Source organism: Podarcis liolepis (assembly GCF_965112155.1).
Source record: "Podarcis liolepis genome assembly, chromosome: 8".
Taxonomy (NCBI): Eukaryota; Metazoa; Chordata; class Lepidosauria; order Squamata; family Lacertidae; genus Podarcis; species Podarcis liolepis.
Window position 1 is genome coordinate 6,428,940 of NC_139560.1, and position 22,726 is coordinate 6,451,665.

The 22,726-nt window shown below is 44.2% G+C and overlaps 1 protein-coding gene across 6 annotated transcripts in view; it reads right to left on the minus strand.

The window, feature by feature from the left end:
- Positions 1-22,726, minus strand: part of DENND3 (DENN domain containing 3) — a 49,495-nt gene continuing 26,769 nt past the window's right edge. For 3 of the 6 annotated variants that reach the window (XM_083516545.1, XM_083516544.1, XM_083516543.1), the window contains 13 exons: positions 21,074-21,177; positions 20,016-20,194; positions 18,802-19,323; positions 14,374-14,636; positions 13,340-13,510; positions 12,288-12,417; positions 10,969-11,076; positions 9,477-9,613; positions 8,679-8,839; positions 6,803-6,936; positions 3,557-3,669; positions 3,301-3,438; positions 1-1,729 (listed from right to left, as the gene is read on the minus strand). In XM_083516545.1, the coding sequence (XP_083372671.1) occupies positions 1,529-1,729; positions 3,301-3,438; positions 3,557-3,669; positions 6,803-6,936; positions 8,679-8,839; positions 9,477-9,613; positions 10,969-11,076; positions 12,288-12,417; positions 13,340-13,510; positions 14,374-14,636; positions 18,802-19,323; positions 20,016-20,194; positions 21,074-21,177 (2,361 nt within the window). In that variant the 3' untranslated portion in view covers positions 1-1,528. The remainder of the gene's footprint in view (positions 1,730-3,300; positions 3,439-3,556; positions 3,670-6,802; positions 6,937-8,678; positions 8,840-9,476; positions 9,614-10,968; positions 11,077-12,287; positions 12,418-13,339; positions 13,511-14,373; positions 14,637-18,801; positions 19,324-20,015; positions 20,195-21,073; positions 21,178-22,726) is intronic. The other 3 variants (XR_014529071.1, XR_014529072.1, XR_014529073.1) reach the window with 2 other exon arrangements.

Here is a 22,726-nt window from a genome sequence, read left to right on the forward strand (position 1 = left end):
ATCCTTTTACCCTTTATTTTTAATTTGCTGGAGAAATCTGCTCCTCTTAGAGGTAGAGATGGCAGTGCAATACAAAAGTCACAGTTTCCAGATGTGTATGGATACAGATGTTTGATGTCAGCTGAAGTATGAATCCCGTCCTTCTCAAGCCGATCTGTGTATTCGCTATCCCAACCCGTTACATTCAGTACAGATTTTTCAGTAGCTAAGAAAATGAAAGGTTAGCTTCAGCTACTCAAAAAAGGCATGGTTTTATTAGTAGATAAAAATCCTTCTGTTACTCACAGGGTATATGAAATTAGCAATTTGTAACACTTCAATCTTTTATTAAACTGTTTACAAAAATAGCAAACATTTCTGTCTTTACAACGCTATCCAACACACTATCCCAATACGAAAGTTAAGGCCATCAAAAGTTTCCTTCAGGCTCTCTATGTAATTGCTTTATATGTTAAAAAGTTGGAAGACAGAATTGCTTATTTACATTTCAGCTATAAATATCAAAAAAATGGCAGGGGAATGACTCATTTGTGAGTAAGGACTCCTGGTGTGAATGTCTGTTGAAGGGAAACATATCAGAGCACCAGTTGCTTCAAGTCGGCATTTTGTGTGATGCACCTGGCAATGCAACTTACAAACTTTTTGAAAAGCTGCGGGAAGTAAGAGCATTTGAAAAGGGAGGAGTGGCATAGCTTATGTTCGCAAATAAATGGGAGCACCTTTGAAAATTAAGGTACAATATAAAATTATTCCATCTCACTGGAGTGTGTTAAGCGTATAAACAAAGAAAGCAGCAGTCCCACTTTTAGGGAGTTGAGAACCTGATTTACAATTTACTTTCAGATCAGCAAGTAACCACAATCCTCAGAAGGGGAAATTTCTTCAATGCACTAGTGCTAGTGGAAAAGTCTCGTGACTGCAGCACCTTGGGCGGGAAAAGCTTATATTTTACTATAGTGATCTCTACAGTGTAGTGAGAACCTCCCTTCTTGCAAAAGCATCCTCATTCATTCTCAGTGGAGTAACTCAACCTGGAACGAGTCTTGAGATCAACAACGGTAAGCCAGGAAAAGACAGGTCTCTGTCAACCAACTTATCCCATTTAAAAGACCCTATATAGTCTTAAGGGCAATAGTCATCATTCACCCTTCTAAGCTTAACGGATTAATTGCACTGCAACGGTTTGTCATTCAGGAAGCACAGAACCCGATTACGCTGTCTGAACAAGGTGCCATTGATCCTACAACGCAGCAAATAATAAACTTCAGCTGGTATCTACAATTTGATATTAAAGACTCATTCAATGATTTCCTAGTGCATTTTCAAGTTTCTTACTCAGTGTATTCACGGTCATAATATAAATTTACTTCTGCTATTCTAGAACAGAAATTCTAGAACAATTACCCTGAAAAGTGATCTGATAAGTTAAAACATTGAAGGAAGAACAAGATACACACAAGACTGAAGCCAACGGGCTCTCTGTGCCCAGCCTTAAAAACTGAATTAAACAAAACTGAAACACTAAACTTTATTCAACCTTCCAGATTGCTATCTTCCCTTCTTCCTTTCCAGAGCCGCTAAGAACGTATCTGTCCTCTGCTGAGCAAAGAGCTTTCACCGTGTCGATGTGCCCAACCAATTCTTTCTCCACTGTTTTCTTTTCCACATCAACCACATAGATCTTTCCTTTGGTTTTGCCTTGAGAAAGACCTCTGCCGCCAACCCATATCTGAAAGGCAAACACGTCCTTTTAAAACAAAATACTGTATTTCCATTGTGCATGTAAATATGCATTATTTTAATCATTTATTCCAGCAGTAACAGAAGCAGCTGCAAGAAAGGAGATGGGGGAGACCTCAAACTGGTGACTAATAGCTAATTTATTAATACAAGTACTAATGCCCAACTTATTTTGGCAGATGTGATCACCTTCAGGAGACACAAATATATATCTCATCTTTAATGCCTCAACATACTTTTCTGAGATGTTTTGTTGAAACAGGAAAACAGAGAACTACATAGTAATATGGATCAACTCAACATCTTAGCTGCATAACCAAGTGAAGTTTAACATTTAGTAACCATTTGTAGATAGGTAGCCGTGTTGGTCTGCCATAGTCAAAATAAAAAAATTCCTTCCAATAGCACCTTAAAGACCAACTAAGTTAGTTCTTGGTATGAGCTTTCGTGTGCATGCACACTTCTTCAGATACAAGAAGAAGAATCTGAAGAATCTGAAGAAGTGTGCATGCACACGAAAGCTCATACCAAGAACTAACTTACTTGGTCTTTAAGGTGCTACTGGAAGGAATTTTTTTATTTAGTAACCATGTCAGCTAGCATCACCGTATATTACCGTACTTTTATACGGTATATTATATTACCGTACTTTTTCATGTATAAGACACCCCCTATTTTGGGGGGCTCTAATTTAAGAAAATGGGGGGAGATGGCACAGAGTTGTTGAGCTTGGGGGGTTACCCAGGGTTGTTGACCTTTTTGGGGGGGGGTGCCAAAAACCGCTCACCAACACGCATCACAAAATCCGCCTCTTGACTGGCAGAAGCTGCCAATCACCCGCCCTTATTACCACAGCGCCAGCCAATCAACACCGGCCATTGATGCAATGACCATAAGACGCCCAAAAGCCGCTGACAGCCGCAGCAACAACCAATTAAACGTCCACCCTATGCACTATCCATGTATAAGATGACCCCAACTTTTAAACATAAATTTTACAGAAAAAAACCTGGTCTTATACACGGAGTAGTACGGTAATTGTTATTTAAATTAAAATAAGGTATTTGAGACAGCCCACTCCATTGTAAGTAAATTATAAATAGTTGGTAGTTATAACTAGGAAGGGGAGAGTATGGTTATCCACAGGCTGTCAGATACAAGCAAACTGATAAATGACAGAACACACCATTTTGCCTTCACTAATTCTGGATGCGTCATGAAAAAGCTACGCAATGCCATTCTGGAGTCCTTGAAGGAAAAATACAAAAAAAGACTTTCCAAGTGTGGCTGGTTCATTAAACAATGAGAGGATTGTAGCTTAAGATCCCTGAAACCAAATCCATGAGCCGAACCGAACTTTAGATTTGTGATGTGGCAAATCTGAGAGGAGCTTCAAAAGCAGCTTGTAATTATAGAGAGGGGAGAAGTTAATTCAATGAACCACAATTCAATGGAGTTAGCAAGCAGCTCTTGCATAAACCTAGACGGACTTCTGTATCATAGCTGAGATCACTGAATAAGCCACAAGAGGCAAACAGAGTTCCTTTGCATCCGATTTACCTGGTTTTTAACTTTCATCATACACGTGATCTCTGAGCAGTCTTGCAAGCTGATCTTTTGAGAGGGTGTCGAGAGATCAGTCATGTTCCAGAAATACAACTCAGTGCTCGCTGAACATGATGCCAGCACTTGCTCACTCTAAGGCAAAAGCGAAGAGAAAGACAGGAGAATACTCATATTAATGCAAAGGATTGTCTAGCACGTCTAGGTTAAGGTGGTAGTAACAAATCGACTGCCACAATCTACTGTTACATACCTCGGGGAACAACTGGAAACAGAGGAAGGGCATAGCTCTCACGTTGTCTTCCATTTGTACCCTTTGCCGAATAATACCATTTGTTGAGAGGACAAGAATACAGCTCCCTATACCTTAAAACAAACATTCATAAAGCGCTTAGTAACAAAGATATCATTGTCTCATTAAAGCAGAAATGAAGATGGTGGTGCATGGATCCTTTACACTAAATAAGTAAATACAAGGCATGACCGAAAAGTAGGGTGAATCACCCCTGTACGTGATAACTGGAACTGCCAGATTCACAGAGACATGTGGGAGGTGTCTGTCTGTATCTCAGCTACCATAGGGACATGTGTCTCAGCATTTATTTGACGGCCTACGTTCATGTGGCAGTTGTTTTGATGTTGTTTAGTCGTCTTAGTCATGTTCGACTCTCCGTGACCCCATGAACCAGAGCATGCCTTGGAAACTCTCACTTTCTTCTTGGCAAAATACTGGAGTGGTTCTCCAGTTCCTTCTCCAGGTGGATCACATTTAGTCTAAACTCTTGGCCATGACCTGTCCAACCTGGGGGTTGTTTAGTAATAATAATAATACCTTTATTGTCATTGTACAACCTGTGTACAATGAAATTAAACGAGACTCCCTCCCCCACACCCACACACTCAATCTCTTATCAAACAACACACCACCTCGCAAGTCAATTTCGCTATGTTATTTTCCGTTCAACAGCCTAACAACCCATGGATAGAAGCTATTTTTTAGCCTGTTGGTACAGCTGATTATACTTCTATATCTCCTGCCCAAGGGCAGAAGATTAAAGAGGTGATGGCCGGGGTGTGAGTCATCCCGGAGAATTTTTCTCGCTCTCCTAAGGCAAAGATCCCTTGCGATGTTAGTAGTGCAGTGCGTTGTGACTGAAAACAGAGAAGAGAGTCAATATGAAATTCTGTTTCAAATGGGGTAAATTGGCATCGGAAACCCACGAAATGCTCACAATTGTGTACGGAGATGAAGCTGTAACCCGAAAGACAGCGTATGAGTGGTTTAAGCATTTCCGTGAAGGGAGGTGTCAGGGAACTGCCATCAGCTCAGAGGCGAGAGGGGGAAAGGCAGCTGGATTACAGAGAGCCCCCAAAGATCGTGGGAAGCAGCACCTCCTCAGCGGAGGAAGGAAGCCACGCCTCTAGTGGGGAAGAGCTGCAGGGCTCGGAGGATGCAAGGAAGAGCCAAGGCACCGTGCCTGAGCAAAGAGGGGAGGAGGGACGTCCCCCTTTACCCAAGCCTTCCCTGTGCAGTAGGTTTTCACGCAGAGAGGGGAGGCGTCGGCTGGGGGTCAAGAAACTACTCTGCTGGGGAAAGTTTAAGGACTGCCCACTCTCAGATTCTGCTAGTGACTGAGGAAGACGTGGAGTTTAGGCGTTCTGCACTGTAAATGCTTTGCACCAATAATAAAGCTTTTGAAAAGACCAGTGAGGGATCTTGCCTGTTCGCTCTCAAGCAACCACCCGATAGGCATAACAGGCGGCAAACCACTGAAGATGACCCTCAGTCTGGCAGACCGTCAACAAGCAGAACAGCGGCAAATGACAACAGAGTTGAAGAGTTATTGATGCGGGATCAGAGTTTGGCCATCTGAAGGATGGCAAAAGGATTTCATATCCCATGTGAAATAGTTCCTGAGGTTACTGAGTTGTCCCACCCTCCATATTTTCCCGATCCGGCTCCACCAAATTTCTTTCTTTTTCCAAAACTGAAATCTGCCCTGAAAAGGCACAGATTTCCCAACATTTCACATGTCCAAGCTGCTGTGACGAGGGAACTGAAAGCAGTATGAAAAGAGGGCTTCTCCAGAAGTTTCCAAAAGTTCTACGAACATTGTCAATGGTGCATTGTATCAGATTTCTGTCCGATTTCTGTGACCATTCACCCAACTTTCCGGTCACACCTTGTATTTCTGTTTCTAACCTTAACACTAATATTCTTAACTATGGAATAGTTTAGCAAAAGGATATACAGTGGCACCTCGAGTTATAAACGTCTCGGTTACAAACGCTTCAGGTTACAGACTCTGCTAACCTGGAAAAGTTACCGTATTTTTCGCTCTATAGGACGCACCCAACCATAGGACGCACCTTGTTTTAGAGGGGGCGAACAAGAGGGAAAAAATTCTCCCCCTCTCTGCTCAGTGCCCCTTCAGCTAAGCGGCAGGAGAAATGGAGCCCCTTCCATTTCTCCTCCCGCTTCGCTGAAGGGGCGCTGCGCAGCTCCCCCTCTCTGCTGAAGCCAGGAGTCTTGCTCTCCCGGCTTCAGCAAATGGAACCCGAAGCCTTCGGAGTGCAGCACGATGTCCCGCTGCACTCCAAAGGCTTCAGGCGGCTATCCCTGAAGCCTGGAGAGCGAGGGGTCGGTGCGCACCGACCCCTCTAGCTCTCCAGGCTTCAGCGAAAGCAACACGTAGCCTCCGGAGCGTGGAGGGAGCGCTCCCTCTGCGCTTCAGAGGCTTTGCGTTGCTATTGCTGAAGCCAGGGAGCCTGCATTCGCTCCATAGGATGCACACACATTTCCCCTTAATTTTTGGAGGGGGGGGGAGTGTGTCCTATAGAGCGAAAAATACGGTACCTTGAGTTGAGAACTTTGCCCCTGGATGAGAACAGAAATTGTGTGCCGGCGGAACAGCGGCAGCAAGAGGCCCCATTAGTAAAAGGACGCCTCTAGTTAAGAACAGTTTCAGGTTGAAAACAGACCTCTGGGACAAATTAAGTTAGTAACTAGAGGTACCACTGTAAATGATTCACAGGAAAGAAAAGAGAACATGTTTGGGACCCTAATCTGGTTCACTGCACCTTTTGGGGCTCCCCCTATTTTCTGGTGCTGCCTTCTTCCTATTAAGCATTGAAGGGAAATACCAACGCTGTTAGGAAAACTCCTGTTTCTGATAGGAGTTTGTCAGGTTCATGAGCACCAGCTGAGCTCTCTTCCTAATGCAGAGAAATGCTTCTGACAACAAAGCATTGAAACAACATGCCTACATTTGCAGCAAGGAAGAGTCTTCCCAGAAATGAAATTTAAATTAATCAGTCCCATGGTTTCATCTGTAGTCCGCTAAAGTTATTATAAGCATTTGGCTGAAGGTCTCCAAGAAAGAGCAGGTGAAGGCTGAAGGTGGCTGATTTCTTATGAATCAAAGTCAGATATGGCTTCCCCACCCTCTTCCTTTTAAATTACATTCTTTTCAGGTAGATGAAGACACAGGAAACTTACAGCACCAAAGCCTGTTACTGTGGAATTTGATAGCAGTCAGAGTTTCACAGGGCAGCTGGAATCTGTGGTTGACTTTCAAGGTGCTGATGTCCCACATAATCACTGTCCCGTCCACGCTGCAAGAACAGGCCTCACTGCGCATGCACAAGGAAAGTACATGATGTTAGGACATGTGTTACAAAAAGATTTAAAAGGTCGACATAAAAATTAATACAGTGGTATCTCGGTTTTCGAACATAATCCATTCCAGAAGACCGCTCAAGTTCAAAAACGTTCGAAAACCGAAGCATTTACTTACGCAAGATTCAATACGGAAGCCATGTGGCACATTCGACTTCCAAAAAGCATTCAAAAACCGAAGCAGTTTCTTTCAGGTTTTCGATGTTCGAAAACCGAAACATTCGACTTCCCGAGACGTTCAAAAACCGAGGTACCACTGTACTGTGGTTGAGGTAACAACATGTAATTCTATTCATGAGTCATTATCTCCCAGAAAAGTCAGTGTGTGTGTGTGTGCGTGTGTGTGTGTGTGTGTGTGTGTGTGTGTGTGTGTGTGTGGTGTGTGTTGTTCAGTCTTCAAACATTACCTTTACCCTTCCTGCTTTTAAGCTAAAAAAAAATCACATTCCAAGTTTTGTGGTATCTAGATTCTAGCCTCCCTTCAATGCAATGCAGAGGGAGTGAACTAAAACTTGTCCAATAACACTTCTCCTGCTTTAGGGCTCCGCTGCTGTTTATATCCGTAAAATAGCCTACTATATCCGATCTCATGAATTAGATATTGAGACACACACACACACACACACACACACACACACACACACTACTACTACTACTACTGAGGAACCAGCTTTGGGAACTAAGACCTCAGCTCAAACCTGGTGTCATCCAAACTGGACTGCTCTTATTTCAAATGTGCTCATGCCTCCCCAACATCCACCTGGACAAAAGGCGAAAATGTGACTGGAAGATGAATTTCGTACATTTTCTAAGCTCATCTCTTCGCAAGGAGTTTTCTTGCTATTTTGCCACATCTCATGGATTAGAAAGTTCTGCAGGCGACAGGAGAGAACCAGCCACTACCTCGGGGCAAGGGAACCTTTGGACCTCCAGAAATTATTGGACTTCACCTCCCAATCAGCCACAACCAGCATGACCAGGAGTCAGGGATTTTGTAATGCAGGACGACAAGAGGACTGCAGGCTCCCCGTCTCTGTTTTTCACTTAAAATTTATAGGTGAAATATTCCAAGTAGATACCCAGACATGCACAAGAGAACAGAAATGTTTTACAAACTGGTGCATCATCCAGCTTCTCTCGCAAAAGCCATGAATGGTTGTAGTTCCCACAGCTCTCATGTGCAACCCTTTTACTGTGCTTCCTTTTCCTTCCCCATGAAATTCCTCATACTTGGACATTTGGCTTCATTGGGTTAAAAAAAAATGAACTTCTCACTAAAATTTTCCCCACATGCTGAGACTGCACGGTTGTAAAGCTACCCCCTTGTATTCCAACAATAGTTTTCACTAAGCTTTGTTAATAATTTCTGTGTCCTCCAGGTTTGGGGGGAAATAAATTCAAAGCTGCTCTCCATTTTTCACCTAGAGGTGGGCTGAAAAGAAGAGGTCCTAAGAAACAGGGGCTCAGAAATTCCTCAAGCAACTGCTTATCAGTAGGTTCACAGTTTGGTTTTTGGCAGCATATCATAGTCCCCTTTTGAGGGAAACACTTTGAAAAAAAGAGGGTCCACCAATAGAAGTCTCTCTCTCTCTCTCTCTCTCTCTCTCTCTCTCTCTCTCCTGGACCCTTACACTCAGGATACAATCCCAGTTGGTCTTTGAACAAGAGAACCTGCCATACTATATATTCAGCTGACCTGGAGCTGCTATCTCCATTTTTCACAATGATGTCCACAACTTCGGAGCGATGGTCGTTCAGCTGCTTATTGCAAGACATGCTGTGGGTATTGATCAAATAAATAATGGAGTCCTGAGAACCGATCCAGACTTGGCTTTGTTCCACCATTACCATACAATTCTGCATTTGTAAGAAGAAGAAGAAATACTCAGCAAGACTATATCACTGCAACATGGAAGCTCTCAATATCACACCAAAACGTTAAATCCCTGAAAAGCCTTGATGATTCTGAAAGAGACACCAATGTTTTCCAGAGGTGAAATTCCACTAAACTGTCTGTAAGCTTGAGTCTCTTGGATGGGCAGTTCCCTATCCCAAACACTGTTCTCTGAGGGAGGAGAAGCATCTGTCTCTACTGAACTTAAGGAAACACCTGTACCCCTTTCTGATATATGCTGCTTAGAAACTTGAGCCTCTCAGGTCCTCCCGGCAGTATCTCTCTGCCCCCATCTCTCAGTGAAGCCTTGAAGAATTCTAAACAGTGTGCGTCAATTTCATTAGCAGCTAGCCACCAAGAAGAAAACACAGGTGGTTTTCCTTCTGCGCCATTCCCTGGATTTCCTGATACAGTATATCTGGACAGAATATATTGTCACATAAATAACAATGAAACAGAAGAAACCCCACTACAACTCACATCTACCAAAGCAAAAACTAAAAGGATGGAAAAGCTTGAAAAGCCAAAACGCCCATGTGCGTTTCAATACTTTTTGCTAGCAAATTAAAAATTATGCGGTACTTGCACAGTGTTGCTTACCAGTTTAGAGTTTCCTACTTTAAGATAGTGCTGTATGGACCACGTAGATGCATCGAACACGACCACCTTCCCCTCATTTAAGGCACACCATAATTTTGGGTGGGCATCCCCATGCTTTTCTGCTGGATCAAGTTGCCCTAAGCGTTGGAAGGAGGAAACAGTGACACACTTGATATAAAATACGTTTGAACCAAATACATTATCGAGCAATGTACTATCTAAGAGTATACATCTGGCTATGCCATCTTACAGATTGGGTTACTGGGGAACGCTGAAGAGCAGCTGTATTTCTGATGCCTATTAACGTCTCCCTCAGCTGTTACCTTTTTCACTGTGTTTTTGTTCAAGACAGTCCCTGTATTTTACAAAGCTTAACAGAGCCGAGGATGCAGGTTTCAATCCATCAGCTTTACACGGAAGACCTGCTCTTGAGCTATTTCCAACACAGGTGGTGATTACAAGATCCACTCTTCAGCTTAAAGTACTGGCACTTTCTAGACTGGGAGGAGCACAAAGAGAAGAAACACTTTTTCTGGTTGCATAACGAAAATAAATTATTTTGATACCATGCTATACTACACTGAAATGCTTATATGTTCCTTTGATTGTCCTTGAATGTCATCCTTTTCTGCCGCAGCCTCTGAGAACCACTGCAGGATGGTATTCACTCCTGAACTACTCTGTCATGTGTCATTTAGCTCAGGGTTTTCCAAACTTGTGTCTTCAGCTTTTTCTTCTTTGGACTACAAATCCCATCATCCCTAGCTAGCAGGACCAGTGGCTTACCACTGATCGGAATTGTAGTCCAAAACAACTGGAGACCCAGTTAAGGGAAACCCTGATTTAGCCTACACAGAATAGTGAGATAAATAAAGGTAAAAGGTAAAGGACCCCTGGACTGTTAAGTCCAGTCAAAGGCGACTATGGGGTTGCGGCGCTCATCTCGCTTTCAGGCCGAGGGAGCCGGTGTTTGTCCACAGACAGCTTTCCAGGTCATGTGGCCAGCATGACTAAACCGCTTCTGGCACAACAGAATATACTTTGATGGAAACCAGAGTGCACAGAAACACTGTTTACCTTCCCGCCGGAGCGGTACCTATTTATCTACTTGCACTGGCATGCTTTTGAACTGCTAGGTTGGCAGGAGCTGGGACCGAGCAACGGGAGCTCACCCCGTTGCGGGGATTCGAACCGCCAACCTTCCAATCGGCAAGCCCAGGAGGCTCAGTGGTTTAGACCACAGCGCCACCTGCGTCCCTTTTTAGTGAGATAAATATTTGGCCTTGGAATGAGGACACCAGAGTTCTTATTGCCTCCTCACCTCGGCCATGTATCTCACCAGGATGCCTCTTTCTGTTATCTACCCCAACTGGTTAAGAAGCCAACATACCCCATCCCAACACACTGGGGTGCTGTAATGTCACCGAGTGCCACCAACTCCAATTGTTCCCTGACACACATGCACCCCTTCCAGGAATACAGTATTCCATACCTGGTGTGTAAAGTAAGACTTCTACTGCTTGTGGGAAAGTTTCCCCAGCTGACGGATTAATCTTGTGCTTGAGCGTTTCTCTTGTAGTTTTGGGGACCATCATGGGCACTGAAGAAGAGCAGACAAATACATGTTGTTGTTTTTCAAAGTTACTGTCAGGCCCAGGAGGAAAAACCCATGCAAATGCCTGAAGAAATAAAGGCCAGTCACAGAACGAAAACAGAAGTCCGTTTGGAAGGCAGTCGGAATAGTCACACAACAGGTCCCAGCATCTCTTGCGGGGGCGCAATTAGTGCCAGCGCCGTCCGTTAAGAGTTTGGGTGTAATCTTCGACACCTCCCTTTCCATGGAGGCGCAGATAGCAGCTATAACAAAGGCGGCATTTTTCCATCTCCGCCAAGCTAAGCAGTTGGCTCCTTATCTCTCTCGCCCTGACCTAGCCACTGTGATCCACGCGACGGTCACCTCCAGACTGGATTATTGTACCTTGCTCTACATGGGGCTGCCCTTGAGACTGACCCAGAAACTCCAGCAGGTGCAGAATGCCATTGTGAGACTCCTTACAGGGTCCTCGCCGCGGGATCACATTCACCTGGTGCTAGACCAGCTGCACTGGCTCCCAGTGGGGTACAGGATCAGGTTTAAGGTGCTGGTTTTAACCTTCAAAGCCCTATACGACCTAGGACCCTCATACCTACAGGACTGCCTCTCCTGGTATGTCCCACAGAGGAATTTACGGTCTTCAAACAAAAACATCTTGAAGGTCCCAGGCCACAGAGAGGTTAGGCTGGCCCCAACTAGAGCCAGGACTTTTTCAGCTGTAGCTCCGATCTGGTGGAACACTCTGCCACAAGAGACTAGGGCCCTGTGGGACTTGACATCTTTCCGCAGGGCCTGCAAGACAGAGCTGTTCCACCAAGCCTTTGGCCAGGGCACAGCCTGACTCCCTCCTTTGGCAATCTTCACAGAACTCTAGCTCAATGGTTGCCATCAATTCAATTTGAATTAATTTTATAATGAAATGATTTTAGAATGTTGTATTATTTTATTGTTGTTAGCCGCCCTGAGCCTAGCTTCGGCTGGGGAGGGTGGGATATAAATAAAATTTATTATTATTATTTATTATTATTCTGCTCCTCCCACTATTAGCCCTGGGCCTTTGGGTGCAGTCAAACTCTGACACAATGTACTCTGGCCCCTAGGTATTCCTGGGCTTGGTGCATGATTGGAGATGCCTTGAACCAACAGAGTTCTGGACAACGCTCTTATATACAGAACAACGGTTCTAGCAGGAGCATTTAAGCCACAAACCAGCTCACCTTCGTTCTTCATCTTGTCAAAGTAAGATAGCTTGGAAGCAGCATAAATGATCTTAGAGGACTGCAATACACCCACGACTGCATCCATCAGGAGAACGTTCGTAAGTGCTTGTTGAATATATTGAGGGTCCTAGGGGACAAAATGAAAAGAAGCCATTATGTTCTGTGAACCGCCCTGAGACCTCCGGGTATAGGGCGGTATATAGATTCAATAAATAATCATAATACTTGCTTTTTGCCTTCTGTTCCTTTTGTTTTAAGAAAAAGCCCATGCTTATCTCCCAATGTGTATGTCCATGATCATTCCATTCGGCTTTGCATGTGTGCATAATGCAATATTCTATATAATCACATTACCAAATTCAATCTAACAATATGAAGTGTTTGTTTATTTACTTATTAAGTTTAGGGGAGGAAATACTTTCCTTCAGGACCTTAAAGAGGGAGCCAGTGTGGTGTAGTGGTTAAGAGTAGTAGACTCGTAATCTGGTGAACCGGGTTCGCCTCCCTGCTCCTCCACATGCAGGTGCTGGGTGACCTTGGGCTAGTCACACTTCTTTGAAGTCTCTCAGCTCACCTCACAGGTGAGCTGAGAGACTTCACCTCACAGAGTGTTTGTTGTGGGGGAGGAAGGGAAAGGAGAATGTTAGCCGCTTTGAGACTCCTTCGGGTAGTGATAAAGCGGGATATCAAATCCAAACTCTTCCTCTTCTTCTTCTTAAACTACCATCCCATTAACAGTAAAAACCGATTGCACCAATCCATCCAGAATCTGGTTGAAATGTGCGCCAAGGAAGCCATACAATAAAACAGTTGTTTAAAATATGGATACAGAAGAGGTCAGGCACATTCATCAACAGTATCGTGGTTTTTGTAACGATGGCTGCAGTCTTGGCAAAATTGGTCACTTCACTTCTCTAATAATTAATCTTTTACAACTGAAGGCGAACGAAACATGGGAATTTGGAAAGTCAACGAGATAGCAAAAGCATACAAAACTTTTCTTTTGACAATACAAAACGTATTTTGACTGCCAATTCAAAGTGCCAGACCTTGTGATCATCCGCCATTTTCTTCCCAGCCCACATCTCCTTCACCATCAAGTGCCACAGGTCACATTCAGATTTAAGATTTGCTTCGAAAACCTCCTTTTTGGACATGGCTTTTATCTTTAGGGTGGGAATCCGGAGAAGCAGGAAAGCAACTGTCGTACTCTTCACTTCCTGGGTTTGGGGGCAGTGGGAGAAGACGGAGAAATTAGAACTTAAAACTGAACTGAGGCAAAGTACAGCTACACAGCCGTCTCCTCCAAATCCCTTCCCCGTAACTTTTTCAGTTCCTCGGATTCTAAGCTCTTTCCAGAGACTTGCTTTTCTCTAAACCAAGCATGGCCAAACTTGGCCCTCCAGCTTGTTTTTGGGACTACAACTCCATCATCCCTAGCTAACAGGATCAGTGGTCAGGGATGATGGGAATTGTAGTCCCAAAACAGCTGGAGGGCCAAGTTTGGCCATGGCTGCTTTAAACAAACAATGGTCACAGTAGCATAGGTGGGGAGAAACCACCAGCCTTCCAGATGTTGCTGAACTACAAATTCCATCATGCCTGGCCATTGGCTATGCTTGCTGGGGCTGATGGGAACTGAAGTGCAGCAACACCCAGATGGCCAAAGGTTCTCCAAACCTGGAACAGAGCCCCCTGGATTGTATTGTATGCGATATTATTAAAATACTGGGGGGTGGGAGAGTTTGCACGCGAGTTCCAGTAAGAGATGGCAAGAATTTCCAGCGCTGAACAGGTTGCCAAACATGCCCCCAGACACAACTGACCCGAAAAATTAAACTCTGGCGTGGCAAAACTGATGTTAAAAGCCAAACACGTACACAAGATGATAATGACTGTTTTAGATCTAGGATGGCCTCAACTATTTCTTGTGCATACCACCATCAGCCCTAAAGCACATAAATATATAAAAGGCCTCTTTAAAGGCCACCAACTGGGATATAAGGTAGCCCCAAATCTGCAGTCGTATAATAAATATCTTCAAAATTAGGGAATTCGGCTACTGAGTCTACGTCGCACTCACCTCTATGTCCCTGAAAGTTGCAATCTCTTGGTAGCCGGGCCGGACTCCTTCCGTCAGAAGGAACAAGCGCTTCTGAGTCATGGCTATTTTCCCAACTCCTTTGTTCGTTTTAACAGAGGACGACAACTTGTAGACACATTCGTTTTTGTCTAAGCGTTCTATCACGCTGGGGGGCAGGTTTACTTCTTGAGCTTCTGCTTCCGTTTCCTTCCAGTAGGTGTAAAAGTCCTTAAATGTTTCTGGGTCTATTTGTTTCTGATGTCCTTAAATGAAAGGAACCATTATTTCCTGTTAACATTTCTACACAACCTGAGACACCCTGAGAAAAGTTAGGCTAACCTGGTTCAACATGACACAGGAAGCCAAATTAGTTCCTCCTTTCACCCAAGCCGTGGGACAAGGTTTTAGCTTCTGTGGCAAATGTGTTTTGAGATTATAAACCACACCTTACAACATTTAGAATTTATTGGACTCTGTTTCATTCATATAGAAAGGGATTATCTACGACAACATGTCGCTGGAGATGTAATAGGGAAAATGATTCTTTGAAACATATGTTTATGCAATATCCAAAGCTTACGAATTTTTGGAGGAAAGTATTAGGATGCATAGGGACGCAGGTGGCGCTGTGGGTTAAACCACAGAGCTTAGGACTTGCTGATCGGAAGGTCGGCGGTTCGAATCCCTGTGACGGGGTGAGCTCCCGTTGCTCGGTCCCTGCTCCTGCCAACCTAGCAGTTCGAAAGCACGTCAAAGTGCAAGTAGATAAATAGGTACCGCTATGGCAGGAAGGTAAACGGCGCTGCTCTAGTTCACCAGAAGCGGCTTAGTCATGCTGGCCACATGACCCGGAAGCTTTATGCCGGCTGCCTCGGCCAATAAAGTGAGATGAGCGCCGCAACCCCAGAGTTAGCCACGACTGGACCTAATGGTCAGGCGTACCTTTACCTATTAGGATGCATAAATACTACTGGGGTAGGGGATAAAAATTGTCAGATGATAATATTATCCTAAACCATATGCCAACAATATGGGGTCTGACAGCGGGTCAACTTAGATGGAGTCTTTGCACCTTTACTGCAGCCAAAAGACTGATATTGGTTCATTGGAAAGAGAATACCATAGATCAATGGATATAAGATAACTCAACATATGAACTGATTGCTTTTAGATGCAGATTGTATATAGATAAATATAATGATATTTTGAATGCATTTATAAAAATTATAATGATTTGTTAATAATTTTATATTAACTGGAATAATCATACTATTTATATACCCGTACATTGTATTTTGTCACAGTTTAAAGCACTTTTCTCTTTTTGTTTTGTATTTCTTTCCTTCCTTCCTCCATTTTATTTCTCCACTGAAAATTTCCAATAATATATAAATAAAAACAGTAAGCTCTCGCTTTTCTTCTTCCTGGCCAGCTGCCTCTGCCATTACGGCCCCTAACATCTCGAATTCAAGTATCTATCCTCTTTTTTTCTGAATGGAAGAAGTGGCTTCATAAATACTTGGCTTTACAAGAAGAGATGGGGCAAGTGAGACGAAGTGGCAACCCAGTCGCAGAAGAAACTGGAGAAACGGATCCGCAGCAAGACATGGAGAAGCAACAGCAGGGCGATGGCTAAACCTCATCCACAAAACAATTGCTAAACCTGCCGCCATGTCCCACAGATAAAACCAAAATCAGCTGCTACTAGACCTACCATCTGTGACTGCAGAACTGCCTTCTGAAAAAATACCTCAGCAACTATTATCAATTTACCATTTTAAGTATGGTTGAAGTAACTCTGCAATTGCTGCCGGTTTCATAGCTGCAGTCTCCCACTGAGCCTAGGCAGTGCAAGCCAATATACACAGAGACAGATTCCAGACCTGGCCAAGGAAAGCATGCCAGCTCTCCGTAGCAAACATGCACAGGTTATTAGAAGTGTAAAATGAGACATCAACCGAACCACGTGAAGCTGGCAATTTTGCCTGCACCAGGTAGGTGCCATTTTAAAAATCCATCTCACTTTGGATGATAGCGCTGCAGAGAAGCAACAGAATCAGCCAAAGTATCCCATGTTTTTCACTCATAGACTTTCCTCTGCAACAAGACTGGCCTCATTTCATTCCTACCGTTATTAAGCTACGGATGCAGGAATAGGGCAAACACATTACAATGTTTCCTCGGGTTACATACGCTTCATGCTACATACACTTCAGGTTACAGACTCTGCTAACCCAGAAATTGTGCTTCAGGTTAAGAACTTTGCTTCAGGATGAGAACATAAATCGTGCTCCGGCGGCGCGGCAGCAGCGGCAGGCCCCATTAGCTAAAGTGGTGCTTCAGGTTAAGAACAGTTTCAGGTTAAGTACGGACCTCCGGAATGAATTAAGTACTTAACCCGAGGTACCACTGTACAGTGGTACCTTGTGTTACGGATGGGATCCGTTCCGGAGGCCGCCCGTAATGCGAAAAGCCTGCAACTTGAAGCACCACGTCTGCGCAGCGCGATTTGGTCTTCTGCGCATGCGCGAAGCATAATTTAGTGCTTCTGCGAATGCGTGAGCGGCGAAACCCAGAAGTAACCCATTCCGGTATTTCTGGGTTGTTGCGGGACGCAAGACGAAAACACGCAACCTGAAGCGGATGTAACATGAGGTATGACTGTAAAAGTCATGAAGGGATAATAAGAACACCGAAATATGGAGAGAAGGAGAGATAGCTCAGTCAGTAGAGCATGGGAATCTCAGGGTTGTGGGTTTGATCCTCACGTGGGGCAAAAGATCCCTACATTGCAGGGGGTTAGACTAGATAACTCTTGTGGTCCCTTCCAACTCTTATGATTCTATGGAAGCAAAGTAACAACTGAATATGAATCCAACCAGTCATCAGTGATTATTACTAATGTTGTTGTCTGCACTGCAGTAATCATCTCAGACACTATGCAACAAGCTAGAAATGGAGAACTAAGAAGAGGCGGGTGCAGATCAGTATTTGCTTAGTGGCTATTGGTTGCAGGATGCATGCAATCACTTGGTAGGCAATGGGCTTCTACATCATAGAAGTCTTGGTTGACCACAAACTTGACATGAGCCAACAGTGTGACGCGGCAGCTAAAAAAGCCAATGCAATTCTGGGCTGCATCAATAGGAGTATAGCATCTAGATCAAGGGAAGTAATAGTGCCACTGTATTCTGCTCTGGTCAGACCTCACCTGGAGTACTGTGTCCAGTTCTGGGTACCACAGTTCAAGAAGGACACTGACAAACTGGAACGTGTCCAGAGGAGGGCCACCAAAATGGTCAAAGGCCTGGAAACGATGCCTTATGAGGAACGCTAAGGGAGCTGGGCATGTTTAGCCTGGAGAAGAGGAGGTTAAGGGGTGATATGATAGCCATGTTCAAATATATAAAAGGATGTCACATAGAGGAGGGAGAAAGGTTGTTTTCTGCTGCTCCAGAGAAGCGGACACGGAGCAATGGATCCAAACTACAAGAAAGAAGATTCCACCTAAACATTAGGAAGAACTTCCTGACAGTAAGAGCCGTTCGACAGTGGAATTTGCTGCCAAGGAGTGTGGTGGAGTCTCCTACTTTGGAGGTCTTTAAGCAGAGGCTTGACAACCATATGTCAGAAGTGCTCTGATGGTGTTTCCTGCTTGGCAGGGGGTTGGACTCGATGGCCCTTGTGGTCTCTTCCAACTCTATGATTCTATGATTCTATGATCACGAGGAGAATGTCACCCTGCTTGTGAAGCCTTGGCACACCCTAGAACCTGCATATCACCGTGGATCTGTATGATCAAGCAAGAGATTTGAGTTCAGGCTCTAGTCCCGTGCAGAGTGTTGTGTTTATAGCAGATAAGGGTAAAGGTAAAGGACCCCTGGACGGTTAAGCCCAGTCAAAGGTGACTCTGGGGTTGCGGCACTCATCTCGCTTCAGACCAAGGGAGTCGGCGTTTGTCCACAGACAGCTTTTCCGGGTCATGTGGCCATCATGTCTAAACTGTTCTGGCACAATGGCACACTGTGATGGAAACCAGAGCGCATGGAAACACTGTTTACCTTCCTGTTGCAGCGGTACCTATTTATCTACTTGCACTGGTGTGCTTTCGAACTGCTAGGTTGGCAGGAGCTGGGACCGAGCAACGCGATCTCACCCCGTCGTGGGGATTCGAACCACTGACCATCCGATTGGGAAGCCCAAGAGGCTCAGTGGTTTAGACCACAGAGCCACCCACATCCCATATTTATGGTACAGTACCTTGCTGATTTGGTTAGCTTTGCCAGCATCTCCTTCGCAGCAACAAACGTATTGGGGAATGAACATGTTTTACGTCAACAGTAAGAGCAATCTTCAAGGAAGGGAAAAGGTAGGCATGAAAAATTCTGACGAAAACAACTGCATGCGAGCATATTTTTTACCCCTTACCTACTGTCAGTGCATCAAACAGCCGATGAATCGTGTCTGTGTCTCTGACAATCCCAGATTCTTGAACGAACTTCACAAAGTCATCCAGCTGCATGTGTGTTTTCGGCAACTGGAATTTTTTCACACGGTCGTCTACTTTGCTTATCTCCCTTTGATTATCCATCACTTGACTGATCAGCCTCTTCAGCTCCGGCTTCTGATCCGCTTGGGAACGTTCGGAAGGAGGAAGGTTTTCCACCACTTTCCTCACAAGGTCTGTGGGAAATATCCGTATGTCTGTCTTATAAAGGTTCTGGAAGTCCGAAAGCGCATTCAGAAGCTTTCCTTGCATCAAACCAATAAGTCCCCGGAGGTAGAAATACCTTGCCAGAAGCGCAGAGTTATCGGGAGACAAAATATCTATAGCTCTGCTGAGATGAATATTAAATTCAAGGTAGTAAGAAAAGACACACTGGCTCAGAAGAGGAAAGTGGATTTCTGGGATCTTGAAAGTAGTCACTGACTTAGAGGTTGATCTTGTATCTAGAAAAGGTAACAAACAATTGCTTACAACTAAAACAAATGCAACTAAATAAAAATAATTATACAACTTTTAGAAGGCATCTGAAGGCAGCCCTATATGGGGAAGTTTTTTTTTTTAATGTTTGATGTTTTATTATGCTTTTATGTTTGTTGAATGCTGCCTCGAGTGGCTGGGGCAGCCCAGTCAGATGGGCAAGGTGCAAATAATAAAAATAAGATTAAGATAATGAAAGTAAGATTAGGAAGCAATAGGCCAGGCATAGTCAAACTCGGCCCTCCAGATGTTTTGAGACTACAATTCCCATCATCCCTGACCACTGGTCCTGTTAGCTAGGGATGATGGGAGTTGTAGTCCCAAAACATCTGGAGGGCCAAGTTTGCCTATGCCTGCAATAGGCCATTGACTATTGTTTTGTTTGTCCCACACTGGTTTCAACGCCCCATAAGGCTTGCTTATGTTTACTCTTCTGAAAAGGATCGCAAGGAGACTGGCGAAAGTAGCGGCACAGCGCTTTGCAGTCGGACGAAACTGGATTCTGAGACCTGACAACCTTTCCCTAACAGCCATGGATTGGTCTTCAGAATGTAGTTCAAGAGAGGGGTGCTGTATTTGACATTTATTTTATCTTTTTCATTTACACTGGAATGAGAAGAGAAACAACCACAGCAGCCCAGTTAAGTTCTCCTCTTACCTTGCTTCACGTCTAAACGCCGAAGAGACGAATTCCTCGTCGGGCCATCCTTTGGCGCGATCTCTTGCAGATTAGGCAAGCTCAGTCCCATTCGCCTGCTCATCATGTACTGAGGATTAAACCTTCTCGAAATTACTTTTTCCATGGTTGGCCTCCTTGGGCTGAGCACTGAAGTTAACCTACAGATAACAACATAAATATATATCTAACTTACTTGCAGGATCCAACAAACTCTCTGCCCTTCTGGCCATCAGAAAACCCAGGCTTTATGAGACAGACTTAGTTGCAAGATTTACAGTCAAAGGGGGAGAGGTGCTACGGTTTTGTTATCATATCTGAATTCCATGGCTGAATTGGCAACAACTCCCCTGGAAAGGCTGATTTATGGAGCAACTGGTCTGGGAAAGTTAATGAGCAGATGCTTAGACTGTATTTTATGGGAACTGCTGAAATGGCGCCTGCCGTTTGAACAGAACTTTTGGATCATCATGAAAATCCACACAGGTCTATAATAATGTTTGCTTCAACTCGCTTGTGGAGATAATCTCAGAGGTTATAAAGAAAGAAAAATGATAACAAGAAGAAGATTGGAAGATGGGATTTGTAAAGGATAACAACAAAGAGATAGAAAGATGGGACTTGTGAACATCAAAGCAGCAGAAATATGAGATGATTGGACCCTTTCTGAACTCGAAGCATGGGTACCCCCAACAAAAATTTAAAATTCGGCTAAATATTTGGAGTTTATTATGCACTGGTATAATTTGGAATTAATGTGATATGATTGGTTTGTTAATTGGAAATTTAATAAAAATTATTTAAAAAAAGAAAACCCAGGCTAGGGCATAGCCCAGGCTGCGTTTCACCAACCCAAAGACATTTACCAACCCATGTAATTATTTGATGCAGTGGGACAAGGGATTTCAAATATTATTTTAAATCATGCTTATGTAGCAAAACTTCCTGAAAAGAAAAGGAAAATGGCCATGTGTTCAGCGGAGTAGAAAAGGGTATTTTGCCATGCAGCCACCGTATAAATAGTGAGAAGGCTTCTTCACCTGTCTTTCTCAGCTTCAGTGCTCAGCTCTAGGCGGGCAAAGGCATCCATCCTTCTGTTAAGGCGAGCTTTAAGGAAAAAGTGAAATATATAGGTATCCAGCACCTACAAAGCGTAACAGGAAAGCGACGTTAGTATCTTGACATATTTGAAGGGCTAGCTATTCACTGACGTGAAACAGCCCCAAAGCGTCCCCTTAAAGCTGGACTTGTATGTCTGCACACTTACGATTAGGGCAGGCTTCCTCAACCTTGGCCCTCCAGATGTTTTGAGACTACAATTCCCATCATCCCTGACCACTGGTCCTGTTAGCTAGGGATCATGGGAGTTGTAGGCCAAAAAATCTGGAGGGCTGTAGGTTGGGGGTGCCTGGGCTAGGTCCATTGCTTTATACCAGGCTTCCTCAACCTCAGCCCTCCAGATGTTTTGGGACTACAATTCCCATCATCCCTGACCACTGGTCCTGTTAGCTAGGGATCATGGGAGTTGTAGGCCAAAAACATCTGGAGAGCCGAGGTTGAGAAAGCCTGGATTAGTGCTTCACACCAGAAGTTCACCTGCTTAGTTTTTTTGTGAGGGGAAGGGGAGAAGCGTTTATCTAAGAAACTTCCCAATGCTCTGATCAAAAGACCAGAGGTAGCATTATTATCCATGTACGATGTGGTGGAAGGTTTGCAGGCTAGGACTCGCCCACAAATTTATTGACAAGCTGTGCAAATTATTATAGCCAGGAAGTGGAAGGGGCAAGCAGAATATAAAATGGAAGAATGGTATAAAGAGATGTGGTGTATAATTATTAATGATAAATTAACACGTGCCGTTAAGGTAAGACGGGGAATATGAAGGAGAAATGATTTTGAGGAAATATGGGGAGTGTTTGTAGAATTCGTACTGTTAAAATGGAAAGGGGTCAAACCATCGCAAGAGGCGTTGAATTTTTGTGAGGTTGGATAGTTACAACGGAATGGTATCGGTGGTGGGGTCACATTTTTATTCTTATTTATTTATGGTTATTCCCAATACTGCGTTTGTTTTTCTTTTTGCTGTTTTTTTCCCCCTTTCCCTTTTTGCTCTTAATCACACCCATTGGTTCTCCAAGTTGCTGCTGCTACTTTTTAAAAACAAAATCAACAGGATCTTCTCCCTGGGAGCAGTCATGTGCTCAAACCCAGGGAACAGGACCACAGAGTGAACTGCATAATGCTGCTCAATGATAAACTTAGCCAGAGCTCGCTAAGTGTGGACCCTGCTGAGGGATGGGGTGCCAAACAAAGCACCAAGGGGGTGAAAAACACATTATTTTATATATATGTGTGTGTGTGTGTGTGTATAGGTATAGATATAGGTAAAGGGACCCCTGACCATTAGGTCCAGTCACAGACGACTCTGGGGTTGCGGCGCTCATCTCGCTTTACTGGCCGAAGGAGCCGGCGTACAGCTTCCGGGTCATGTGGCCAGCATGACTAAGCCGCTTCTAGAGAACCAGAGCAGCGCACAGAAACGCCATTTACCTTCCCACCGGAGCAGTACCTATTTACCTACTTACACTTTGATGTGCTTTCGAACTGCTAGGTTGGCAGGAGCAGGAACCGAGCAACGGGAGCTCACCCCATTGCGGGGATTTGAACCACTGACCTTCTGATCGGCAAGTCCT